Here is a 13,144-nt window from a genome sequence, read left to right as displayed (position 1 = left end):
CCATTGGAACACAGGAGTGATGGTTGCTGATAATGGGCCTCTGTACACCCATGTAGATATTCCATATAAAAATATATTTCTTTTTTTAATCTGCCGTTTCCAGCTACAATAGTCATTTACAATATTAACAATGTCTACACTGTATTTGATCAATTTGATGTTCTTTAAAAAAAAAAATTGACAAACATTTTGCTTTTCTTTCAAAAACAAGGACATTTAAGTGACCCCAAACTTGTATGTTTGTGTTATATATATATTTTCTGTGATAAGGTGCTCGGCTTCTGCYTGCAGAAAATGATTATTTTAGCACCAGCACGTCACAAAGACAACAATGAATCTAAAGAAAATAACACTGACACCATAATGCAATAGAAGTCAGAAAATAATAGGGCATCATGTGAATAAAAACAAAGATGGTACATAAACAAGTTGACTTTATTAAGCATTTTGATCCAATAACATTCACTCTAAAGAAGTTCAACAACATACTGTTACCTTAAGTGGGCAGAGGGGAGACCTCATTGTAGGTCTGAATCCTAACTTGAGATCCATACATTTGACTTAGATTTCCACATAAACAATGCATCGATGGCAATGTGAGATGTGTGACTAATTCAACATACCAACCTACATCAAGTTAAGATTCAGCCCTTAGCGTGTGACATGAAAGATGTTTTTGGGCTTGTAAACCTTTGGGATTGTAAACACGTTTTGATGTTTGCAGACCAAATATGCTGCCTTTAAGCAAGTGCTAAATGAAAGCCAGTTTCATTATGACTTCAAGTAGACTTCTTCTGTTTTTTCTTCTCTGCCTCATCTTCCTTCTCTTTCTCTATCTCAGTCACCAGGGTCTCAATTTCTTTGGACTCCAATAACTACATGGAGTAAAAAAATACAGCAATTAGCCCATAGACAAATATATTTGCAAAGCAGTAAATACTAGGACATGAGACCAAGACCCTTACCTTCAGTGGCTGGTTTCTTCTAATTACAGCAAGTTCAATGTTCTTCCCACCAGACTGAACCACCTGTAGACATAGTTCAAAGGTGTACGCATAAAAATATGCATGATGGATTTTAGGTGCAAACCTATGCTGAATTGCAAATTGTCCCCCTTCCCCTAAATGTTTGTAACATCCAGAATTCTTGTAGGTATAAATTATATGCTAATTGTGTAGATCTATCTTGCCCCCTAATTGGCTAGGTGGCATTTTTGCCATAGTGAATACACCAATTCAATTGCCTCAGATCAAGAAGTGCCTAAGAAGTAGGGGTTAGGGGTCAGTTTGGAATTTACCACTATAAAAAGAGAGCATTTGCCTTCACCTCAAGCAAGGCTTTGATGGCCAGCTTTATCGACTCATTGTTAGTGGCGATGGCTTCGTCTGTGTAGTTCTTCTCCAGGAACTCCCTCACCGTCTTAGCACTACGGCCAATCGCATTTGCCTGAACAAAGGGATAGGAAACAAATCAGTACCTCAGTATTTTTAAACAAAAGTTTAAAAAAATTAAATACACATCAACAGGAAAATGTTTTCTCCTACTAATGTTGATTTAAAAAAACAGACCTGAACATTTAGGATACGAAATGATGCAATGATACACTTCAGGCACACTAGTTATAGACACTATAGCTGTGAAGAAAGTTTAACATATTTGGCTGTGGAGAAAGGTAAGGAATCTTTGTGGATTGGCTGACCTTCCATGCATGGTAAGTTCCAGAGGGGTCAGTCTGATAGAGCCTGGGGGTCCCATCACAGTCAAAACCCACGATCAAGGCAGAGATGCCAAACGGTCTGCGTCCATTGCTCTGAGTGTAGCGCTAGAGAATTAAAATATCAAAAACCGGTTATGAACACAAAACTGACCTTCAAAAGACCATTCAGTCAAGCATCATATGAACTCGCTCTTAGATAGGATTGTTGCGTATTAACTCATCGCCGAAAACCTAGTCATGTTACAATTGTTTTTATGATGTTAGTAATTGTAAAAATATCCACACAAAGGTATTTTTCACTTCCTCCTTGCTTCACCACATCAAAATACAAGTCCCACACAAGCTACTGTTTTCTGGCACACATGCATGGCTTTCTTTGGGTTGGGGGGATGCTATCTTGAGAGAAAGACTTACGGAGGGCTGTGACTTCCAGTTTAAGTGAAGTCTGTCCAATTGTTGAGTTGAGTGATGTCTGTTTCTCATGGGTGGCAATAGAGCCCCACAGTGGAGGTGTTATAATACCCATAAAACCTAGCAGTCAAAAAGGGAAACGGTTCCAATCGTTTGTCCACCATAAATGCTCCCCCATAGAATTTTAGAAACACTTATTCAAATAAGGGCTGTGTTTCATGTAGGCTTACCCTGGCTTGAGTTTTGATAACCATGTAAATCTCGCTCAGACAAGGTGACTTATTCGGCTCTATTTACTCTCAGATTTGAAAATGCTATTTAGCATCAAAGTAGAAGTCATGTAAGACTACAAATCCCTGCAAGCTCATGTACGTCATCACTAGATGACACCTTTGCTAAAAAGGTTGTGTCAATTTAAAACTTGCACAAGACAGTTGACAGAATTGTCAATTTAAAGAAATGTAGCCAATTTATATATTACTACATTTTTTGTTTTACCTTTATTTAACTAGGCAAGTCAGTTAAGGGGCAGAACGACAGATTTTTTACCTTGTCAGCTCGGGGATTCGATCTTGCAACCTTTCGGTTACTAGTCCAACGCTCTAACCACTAGGCTACCTGCCTAATTAGTTAATCCAGAGATTATTACCTTCGCCTCGATTCGGCAGTCTCATCCAGATAATCATGGCATTTGTAGTTCTTCATGATWGCCACGTTAACATTTCATTTTTTTGGGGGGGGGGGTAAATACATGTGAATATATGGATAAAATTCCCTGTCGTAAATACATTTACACGGTTATCAAAATGTCACGCCAGGATAAGCCTACATGAAACACAGCCCTAATTTAAAGTGTTCCTAAAATTCTCTATGGCGAACGTTTTATGGTGAAAAAGCGATTGGAACCACTTCCTTGTTTGACCTCTAGATGTTGTGTGTGTTTGACCTCTGACTCATTCTGTGGTACTCTATGCCAAGCCGTTAGGGGCTGTTTGTTCTTAGTTCGAGGAACGGAGCCTACCGGTTTAAGTTTGGCGATGTAGGCTATCCTACCTGTTTCAGGGTGGCGATGTGTCGTGTGATGTACTCTACAGTCACTGGGTCCTCCACAGTGAGCCGGTGACTCTGGCACTCCACACGAGCTCTATTGACCACGATGCGGGCATCTGCTGTCAGGCCTGACAGACAGCTGGTTAATAAGACAAAAGCTTCCAGCAGGTTTCAATTTCAAGCAAATTAATGAAGTTTATAGGTACCTGCAAATGCCATGCAGACATGGTCGTCTAGGGTGCATATTTTGCGGACTGTTCTTTCCTCCTGCAGCTTGGCCACTGACTTCTTCTCAACTCCAAGGACAACAATGTCTTTGCCTCTGATGCCCACCTAATGTTAGAGGAATGAATGGGGAAATTAAACAGTCAGCTAGCTATTTAAACAAACATCACATGCGCTCTGTGACAGTTAGCTAGTTAGATTTGCTAAGTAACAGTTAACTTGCTAGCTTAGTAATCACACTAAAATTATGCAAGCAAACATTCCAGATAACAGCATTAAATAATAGAACCTGATAATTTACTAGCAACTACTAGCTAGTTAACTGAGTTAGCTAGCTATAGCTATCAATTTGGGACATCACTAGTTACTACAGCCAGAGTCATAAACCCCACCCATTTTAACCATCTCTTCTTTAAGGGTAGGAAGCATGAGTTTTTACTCACCAAAGTAACAGTGTCTGTCAAAGACTTAGTTGTAGTCACGATCTCACTACCTATAACCACAAACAGTTATGTTTTAGCGCTTTTATATATTTATTAACTTATTTCCAGATAACTACCCACAATGCACTATTTCTCAACATCATATGGAGACCCGGTGCTAGTTCCAGCTGGCTAACGTTAGTTAATGCCATGCTAGCATGTAATTTAATTCCAAACCAAGTGTTGGCGCTGGTGAGCTACTATGCACATCCATGAAGAAATAAACTAATTTTGCAGTGAAAAACTGCAAGGCCTGTTCTCTTGTGCGTTTGGTAGTGGTAGTCCAGTGAGCAGTGTAGTTGTTTTCCATCATTTGTAGCCAGTGCAGTAATACCCACAGATAAGAGATAACGACTAATTTGTTGCCAAAAAACGAGACGCAAGCTTTGAAGTGGGCACGGTTTGTCCGGTTGAAACGAGTGAATTGGAGTATGAAGTATTTTGAGCACCGCACATCTACTGTATGCGGTGCTCATTTCACCCCAGATGACTGAAGCTGAGCACTCATTGGCTGGTTTTCCTTCACTCTGCGGTCYAACTCMTCCMAAACCATCTCAATTGGRTTKAGGTCAGATGATTGTGGAGGCCAGGTCATCTGATGTAGCACTCCATCGCTCTCCTTCTTAGTCAAATAGCCCTTACACCGCCTGGAGGTGTGTTGGGTCATTGTCCTGTTGAAAACCGAATGATAGTCCCACTAAGCTCAAACCAGATGGGATGGCATATCGCTGTAGAATGCTGTGGTAGCCATGCTGGTTAAGTGTGCCTTGAATTCTAAATAAAATCACCCGACAGTGTCACCAGCAAAGCATCCCCACACCATCACACCACCTCCTCCATGCTTCACCGTGGGAACCACACATGCGGAGATCATCACCTACTCTGCGTCTCACAAAGACATGGCGGTTGGAACCACATTTTTTACATCTGGACTCCTCAGACCAAAGGACAGATTTCCACCGGGCTAATGTCCATTGCTCGTGTATCTTGGCCCAAGCAAGTCTCATCTTATTGGTGTCCTTTAGTAGTGKTTTTTTAGTAGCGGTTTCTTAGCAGCAATTCGAAAATGAAGGCCTGATTCACGCAGTCTCCTCTGAACAGTTGATGTTGAGATGTGCCCACCACCACAGAAAGCACCTAGCTAGGCTAAAACACCTGCATTTTGGAGCTGCCTTACTCAACAAAAAAGAGACTGTTTGTATGCGGCTTTATTAACTCAATTTGTATTTTTTAACATTGTTTGCAAACTATGTGATGCGTATTGATGCCAAAATAACAGGCTCTGCCCCACATGCCCTGAATGACGGGTTGCCACTGCTAACAATACACAGCAAAACAAACGTCTAAAAGTTAAATAATGGAATTTTAGAAATATATATATATATATACCTATGATAAAAATTACAGACCTCTACATGCTTTGTAAGTAGGAAAACCTGCAAAATCGGCAGTGTATTAAATACTTGTTCACCCCACTGTATATATTTTAGTTGTATTACTACGACATTGCTCAACCTAATATTGCTCATCCTAATATTTCTAAAATTCCATGCTCATCAGCCATTAAACGTAAACATTACAACAAGTTGGAAATCGCAAATTCAACAATGAGTGGTTTGGAAAGAATCAGTGAGCATTGCAAAGCAATCACTAGCCTGCTATTCAGTGGTGACTGTGTGGTCCCAAATCTGGGATTAAGGGGCTCTTTTCCAAATTTAAAATGATAAAGATTCAACTTTGGCCATGCGGTCAATGAAGCATGATTTGTGCAGCGCTCAAAACAACTTAACTCGGAACTGCGAAAACTTGACTTCAGTGAGTTCAAGACAACTGGGAAGTCGGGAATAAACAAGCTCCGACAGGGAAAATACATAAATCCAACTCGGAATTGTAAATCCGGCCTCTTTCTAGAGCTACGACATCATGATTGGACCTTGTTTCTCCCTCCCCAGAGTTCCCAGTTGTTTTGAAAGCACCATAAATCCAGAGAATGTCAGACTTTGCCCACGAAGGACTGCCACGCCACCTTCCTGTTCAAGTGAGCACAGCAAGGGGAGTCCAAAAATGTGTTGTGTTGCTGCATAAATGATGTAATATGCCAGGGAGATATGTATACTGTAGCTAAGAAAGTAATAATAAGATGTTAGTAGCCCATGTGCCTCACCCTAATAATTTGGTCTATTTACCCCTCTTAAATTTCACCTACTGTTCTGACTTGGTGGTGCACATGTAGCCTATAACCTGTTTTAGAGTAATGATCGAATATTTTAAGAGCTTTCATTGTCTGCTATATATTTATTTGAGTCTTTTTTCATATTTTCTTTTAACCTTTGTTTAACTAGGCAAGTCAGTTAAGTACAAATTCTTATTTATATTAGTGATGCACCGATATTACATTTTTGGCCGATACCGAGAACCAATATTTTCCTTGCCAAAAAACCCCGATAAAGATACAGATTACCGATATAAAAAACATTTGAGGCCTTTTAAGCATTCTAGTACAGTTAAATAGTTAACACGGACGCAGCGGTCTAAGGCACTGCACGCCAGCACAAGAGGCGTCACTACAGTCCCTGGTTCGAATCTAGGCTGTATCACATCCGGCCGTGATTGGGAAGCCCATAGGGCGGTGCACAATTGGCCAGGCGTCGTCCGGGTTTGGCCATCATTGTAAATAATAAGAACAAATTAACTGACATGCCTAGTTAAATAAAAGGTTACACACAAAAATATATTGTTAGCATTTACATATGTCCCCATTAGCAGTAAAATAATATCAAAACCTATTTCTTTCACTTACTTACTGTGCCGTTTCGTTCATTCGTTTCATTCTCAATAAGATGGCGCCGAAGAAGAAGGCTGACATTTGACATGTTCCTATGCAATTGTGTTTTTTTTTTCTTTTTTCTTTGCGTTGTTTGTAGCTTATTTTTGTACATAATGTTGCTGCTACTGTCTTATGACCGAAAATAACTTCTGGACATCAGAATTGTGATTACTCACCACGAACTGGCAGAATCGTTTTCCCCTCCTTTAACGAGTCCGACATGAATGACATATTGCTTTCCCAGGAACAGGCCCAAATCCCCGTCATTTGCGTGAAGGTGGAGAAAAAGGGGCAGGCTGCCTTCCGAGAAATTGTAGGTGATCGAATGAACCCCCACTGCCTTCCATTTCTGCTAGCAAATGTGCAATCGATGACCTACGCGGAAGATTAAACTACCAACGGGACATTCAAGATTGTAATATCTTATGCTTCACAGAGTCGTGGCTGAATGATGACATTATCAAATCGAATTTTATTTGTCACAGATGTTAATGCGAGTGCAGCGAAATGCTTGTGCTTCCAGTCCCGACAGTGCAGTAATATCTAACAATTCCACAACAACCTAATACACAAATCTAAAGGGGTGAATGAGAATATGTACATGTAAGTACATGGATGAGCGATGGCCGAGCGGCATAGGCAAGGTGCAATAGATGGTATAAAATACAGTATATACATATGAGATATGTAAACATTATTAAAGTGGCATTATTTAGAGTGCATTGTATAAAGTGACTAGCGAGCCATTTATTAAAGTGGCCAGTGATTGAGACCAATGTAGGCAGCAGCCTCTCGGAGTTAGTGATTGCTGTTTAGCAGTCTGATGGCCTTGACATACAGCTGGCTATTTATACGCTGTATCGGCAGGATAGAACAGCGGCGTCTGGTAAGACAAGGGGCAGCAGACTATGTATTTTTGTAAATAACAGCTGGTGCACGATATCTCAGGAAGTCTCGAGGTTTTGCTCACCTGAGGTAGAGTATCTCGTGATAAACTGTAGACCACACTATCTGTATTTTTCGTAGCTGTCTACATACCACCACAGACTGAGGCTAGCAATAAGTCCGCACTCAATGAACTGTATTCCACCATAAGCAAACAGGAAAAGGCTCACCCAGAAGCGGCGCTCCTAGTGGCCGGGGACTTTATTGCAGGGAAACTTAAATCCAAATTTCTATCAGCATGTTAAATGAGCAACCAGAGGGGGGGGGGGGGAGGACAACCTCTGGACCACCTTTACTACACACACAGAGACGCATACAAAGTTCGCCCTCCATTTGGCAAATCTGACCATAATTCTATCCACCTGATTCCTGCTTACAAGCAAAATTTAAAGCAGCAAGCACCAGTGACTCGATCAATAAAAAAAAGTGGTCAGATGAAGCAGATGCTAAGCTACATCTAATACCAACATGTTTCAAGCAGACCACCATAATTTGTGCCCAAGAAAGCGAAGGTAACCTGCCTAAATGACTACAGACCCGTAGCACTCACGTCCGTAGCCATGAAGTGCTTTGAAAGGCTGGTCATGGCTCACATCAACACCATTATCCCAGAAACCCTAGACCCACTCCAATTTTCATACCGCCCTAACAGATCCACAGATGATGCCATCTCTATTGCACTCCACATTGCTCTTTCCCACCTGGATAAAAGGAACACTTGTGAGAATGCTATTCATTGACTACAGCTCAGTGGTCAACACCATAGTGCCATCAAAGCTCATCAATAAGCTAAGGAACCTGGGACTAAACACCTCCCTCTGCAACTGGATCCTGGACTTCCTGACGGGCCGCCCCCAGGTGGTAAGTGTAAGTAACAACACATCCGCAACGATGATTCTCAACACAGGGACCCCTCAGGGGTGTGTGCTCAGTCCCCTCCTGTACTCCCTGTTCACTCATGACTGCACGGCAAGGGAAGACTCCAACACCATCATTGAGTTTGCCGATGACAACAGTGATGGGCCTGATCACCAACAATGATGACACAGTCTATAGGGAGGAGGTCAGAGACCTGGCTGTGTGGTGCCAGGACAACAACCTCTCCCTCAACGTGATCAAGACAAAGGCGATGATTGTGGACAACAGGAAAAAGAGAACTGAGCACACCCCCATTCTCATCGACGGGGCTGTAGTATAGCAGGTTGAGAGCTTCAAGTTCCTTGGTGTCCACATCACCAACAAACTAACATGGTCCAAGCACACCAAGACAGTCATGAAAAGGGCATGGCAAAACCTCTTCCGCTTCAGGAGACTGAAAAGATTTGGCATGGGTCCGCAGATCCTCAAAAGGTTTTACAGCTGCACCATCGAGAGCATCCTGACTGGTTGCATCACTGCCTGGTATGTCCACTGCTCGGCCTCCAACTGAAAGGCACTAGAGGGTAGTGCATACGGTCCAGTACATCACTGGGACAAGCTTCCTGCCATCCATGACCTCTATACTAGGCGGTGTCAGAGGAAGGCCCTAAAAATTGTCAAAGACTCCAGCCACCCTAGTCATAGATTGTTCTCTCTGCTTCCCGCGCGGCAAGCTGTGCCAAGTCGCTTCTCAACAGCTTCTACCCCCGCCCCCAAGCAATAAGACTCCTGAACGTCTAATCAAATGGGTACCCTGACTATTTACATTGCCACCCCTCCCCTCTTTTACACCGCTGCTACGCTCAGTTATCTATGCATATTCACCTTAATAACTTTACCAACATGTACATACTACCTCAACTAATCGGTGCCTCCGCACATTGACTCTGTACCGGTACCCCCCTGTATATAGTCTTGCTATTGTTATTTTACTGCTGCTCTTTCATTACTTGTTACCTTTATTTCTTATTCATATTTTATATATTTTTAAACTGCATTGTTGGTTAGGGGCTCATAAGTAAGCATTTCACTGTAAGGTCTTCACCTGTTGCATGTGACTAACAAAATTTGATTTCATCATATGTCAAGCAGTGACGTTTCAGCTCTGTCTGTCCGTGGCCTCTTCTTCAGTGCGCACTGTCACTGTGTTCCTTTCCATCTTGTCCAGCTGTAAACCCTGTTTCTTGTCTGCATCGAAATAGCCGTCCTTGTACATAGCATCGAGCATGGTGGCGACACAGTAAAGAGAGAATGCCACCGAATTCGCTTACTCACAGCCTGTGTCGGGCAGTTTTGTTGAGCAGGCGTTTCAATGCCATGACAGAGGGTATCACGTCTGCGGCAGGCGCAGTTGATGAGCTAATTTCTTGAGTCAGTTGTTCGAATAGAGCTAGCATGTTCATGTTTAAGTTTCAAACATGTTCTCAAATGCCATTGAAATGGCAGCAGCGGTATGACAGCCACATTCATGAGCATGCAAGACGAATTTCCTCAGTACAAAATCCTCGACGACCAACTGTGCTGTCAGACTCAGCATGCTCATGGGGCTGATATTGCTAGTCGAAATGTCAGTCGTGAAGCTAATAGCAGTGACACTATTAATGTGTAACTCCGGTAGGGCAACATCTGAAAAATTGTGCATACTTAGTGTGTACCGGTGCTCGACCAGTCGGCGAAAGCCAACATCACCCACGACAGAGAACGGTTGATTGTCAATGGCGATGAATTCCATTATCTTGGCATTAATAGATTTCACCTTTGAGTTGTCTTGCTGATATGTTCTTCCTCTTTCAAATGACTGCTCGATTCACACAGCAGACATTGTAGACTAGGAATGCTGTGTTGCAAGTCTCACGCTACATTTTACGTGGCGTCATTACATCATGTACTTACGTTATATAGRTATGCACGTCAGCTTTGACATCGGTTTTGCACATCAGCGTTAAACTAGACAATCGGCCGATGTCGCCATTTTTAGCTAATATCGTCCGATACCGATATATCGTGCATCCCTAATTTACAAGCATCCCTAATTTACAAGCCCTTTATTTATCCTACGCTGACTTCATGTACAGGGAGAACACTAAGAACAGCCCATGTTCTGAATTCTGTTGCTGTACATTTCAAAAGTGCTAAACAAATAGTTAGACTACGTCCATCCTAGYTCACTCATTAACGTCTCAATCGATATTACGGATTGCATCTTATCCGCTTGTTGTCCCCTTATGCCATAGGTTGTACATCTCAATTGTCATTAGAAAGCACATTTGTTTAAGTCAGCCAGCCATATCAGCTATGCTTTTCTAAAGGCAGTAAATGAGGCTGAATGAACTGTTCCACTGCCAGATAAGCCTCTGTTGATAGCCAGGTGTAGCAGTGGTAAGGTGTTGGGACTGCTGTTGGGACAGCTTTGTGTAGGCCCTAACAGTTTCTGGGCACAATTTGTCACCGTTAAAGTGCAATTAATGCATTGTTTAGTGTTGTGCAGTGGCTTTGCTGGCATGCATCCCCTTCTTTTTTTGGGCCCCACCAAGATTTCCATGCTAAAATCGCCACTGATTGTTAGATATTACTGGCCCTCCGTTGAATTTCAAAATCCCGATGTGGCCCTCGAGTAAAAAGTTTGCCCACCCCTGCTTTAAAATCTTATTTGAAACCTAACTAACCTCAACCACACTGCTAACCTTAAATAATGGTTAAAAAGCACATTTTTGTTTTTACGCATTTTTGTAATATAGCCAATTTTGACTTTGTGGCTGTGGTTACTAGTGGAAACAATCAATTTTCTCCTTCATCCAAGTCACAAAAAGTGATCTAGATAGCTAACAGCTGCTTATCAGCTTCATAAACTTACAGCGGTTGAGCCTTTCTTCACGGCCTCTTGCGCATATTCCACCTGAAAAAGGTGACCGTCAGGAGAAAACACAGTGATCGCCCTGTCATATCTTGCTGCCATTATGTTGTTGCTAGAAACAAATGCAGTGAAATGTGTGTAGCTACTCAGCTAGTGAATGTTTTCTAGCCAGTTTATCGTGTGTACACTCACAGAGCGCATGCGCTTGAACTCTGAACTTGGACGTGTTACATTTTGAGCATTTCCCTGAGAAAATACCCACCATTTCAAAATTATCCAAACGCTACATTTTATTTCACTCTCCATAACTCGAAAATATTTCATAAGTGTGGTTCGGGACCATTGTAAGGGGTTGATACAGACGTTTCCAGCGCTGTTTGGTCCCTTTCCGGGGCATTGTATTTTCCAATCCCCTGGGGTTGAGTTTGGATTATTCCACTACTAGAAAGGGGTTGAACATATTGTTTTGTTTTTATGTCTTAATTGCACCCCACTAAACAATGATACAATGTATTGACATGTTGGTATTATTTTGATATTTCAGTTATTACTTCAATTTATTTTTAAATATCTCACGAAGATAAATGTGTTAATGAGATTTTCGACCCCTCTAATGGATTAGCTAATATGGTTCAGAATAGCGTCCTATTCTATTCGTTTTCTCCTAGCAGCTGGAAATTATGCTGGCAGTGCGATCGTGTAATATTATTTTTCAAAATAAGATTTCCCCTGCAAAGACATACTAAACTGGGAATATCGATTTGTTTTTGCACTCTAGTGCAGTACAACTGTTTTTCGCAGCATTGCAAAGCTTTGAAAAATGTATTGTAATGAAACAACAGKGAGCAGGTCTCGAACCGTCGACCTTCTAGCCGTAGGTCCGGCGCGCTATCGACTGTGCCGCAAAAGCATGCTCGTGCGGCAGAGTCGATTTCCGCGGTTATAAACCCAGGGTCGTTACACTACTTCCTCCTTTCAGAGAGCGCGTCCTCGCGCTAGCTACGTCTTACAGGAACGCGCTCACCGGCCAAGCACACGCACTGTCGTGGATGCAAGGTCCGATCACTTCTGACACCAATGTAATRAAACAGCAGAGAGCCCGAGGTCCGGCGCGCAAAAGCATGCTCGTGCGGCAGAGTCGATTTCCGGGTCGTGATAATTTGAGGAATTTCGTTTTTTTATAGTATTAGTTAGCAAGTCAGTTAGCAACAAATTCTTACTTACAATGACAGCCTACCCCGGCCAAACCCTAACTCAGATAACACAAAGTTAAGCTATATATAAGCCTAACTTTTTTATCAAAACAAAATCTAATGTATTTACAAGTTACATGTAATGAATATTAACCAGGCCACAGTATAATTGCACTTTTTTTTTTACAAGTTGTAGGCTGATATATACTTCTTATCTGTCAAGGTTAACAGTATACAGTAAAGGCATGGGCCTGTTAACTAGTTTCTGACGGGACGCCCCCAGGTGGTGAAGGTAGGAAACAACATCTCCACCCCGCTGATCCTCAACACTGGGGCCCCACAAGGGTGCATTCTCAGCCCTCTCCTGTACTCCCTGTTCACCCATGACTGCGTGGCCACGCACCCCTCCAACTCAATCATTAAGTTTGCAGACGAGACTACAGTGGTAGGCTTGATTACCAACAACGATGAGACGGCCTACAGGGAGGAGGTGAGGGCCCTCGGATTTTGGTGTCAGGAAAA

The 13,144-nt window shown here is 42.2% G+C and overlaps 1 protein-coding gene across 3 annotated transcripts; it reads right to left on the bottom strand.

The window, feature by feature from the left end:
• Positions 1–417: 417 nt before the first annotated feature.
• On the bottom strand, positions 418–11,648 carry LOC111957202 (proteasome subunit alpha type-7). 3 transcript variants are annotated; one of them, XM_070436624.1, is made up of 8 exons: positions 10,220–10,325; positions 3,847–3,896; positions 3,385–3,511; positions 3,182–3,306; positions 1,700–1,822; positions 1,327–1,446; positions 966–1,028; positions 418–875 (listed from the first exon to the last, which is right to left on the bottom strand). In XM_070436624.1, exons 1-8 carry the CDS (start codon positions 10,305–10,307, stop codon positions 780–782), a joined length of 792 nt encoding a protein of 263 aa, XP_070292725.1. In that variant the 5' UTR covers positions 10,308–10,325; the 3' UTR covers positions 418–779. The 3 variants fall into 3 exon arrangements, with proteins under 3 accessions (XP_070292725.1, XP_070292724.1, XP_023833738.1); XM_070436623.1 differs by lacking the exon at positions 10,220–10,325 and adding an exon at positions 6,889–6,949; XM_023977970.2 differs by lacking the exons at positions 3,847–3,896; positions 10,220–10,325 and adding an exon at positions 11,430–11,648.
• Between the last annotated feature and the right edge of the window lie 1,496 nt (positions 11,649–13,144).

Source organism: Salvelinus sp. IW2-2015, linkage group LG32 (genome assembly GCF_002910315.2).
Source record: "Salvelinus sp. IW2-2015 linkage group LG32, ASM291031v2, whole genome shotgun sequence".
NCBI classification, from domain to species: domain Eukaryota; kingdom Metazoa; phylum Chordata; class Actinopteri; order Salmoniformes; family Salmonidae; genus Salvelinus; species Salvelinus sp. IW2-2015.
This window is presented reverse-complemented; position numbering and strand designations above follow the sequence as displayed.

Excerpts from the sequence above, each read along its gene's own strand:
- LOC111957202 (XM_070436624.1), bottom strand. The coding sequence starts at position 10,307 with ATGGAATTCATCGCCATTGACAATCAACCGTTCTCTGTCGTGGGTGAT. Across the intron at positions 1,823-3,181 it reads ACATCGCCACCCTGAAACAG|CGCTACACTCAGAGCAATGG; the intron begins GTAGGATAGCCT and ends TTAATTCTCTAG. Across the intron at positions 1,447-1,699 it reads GAACTTACCATGCATGGAAG|GCAAATGCGATTGGCCGTAG; the intron begins GTCAGCCAATCC and ends CCCTTTGTTCAG.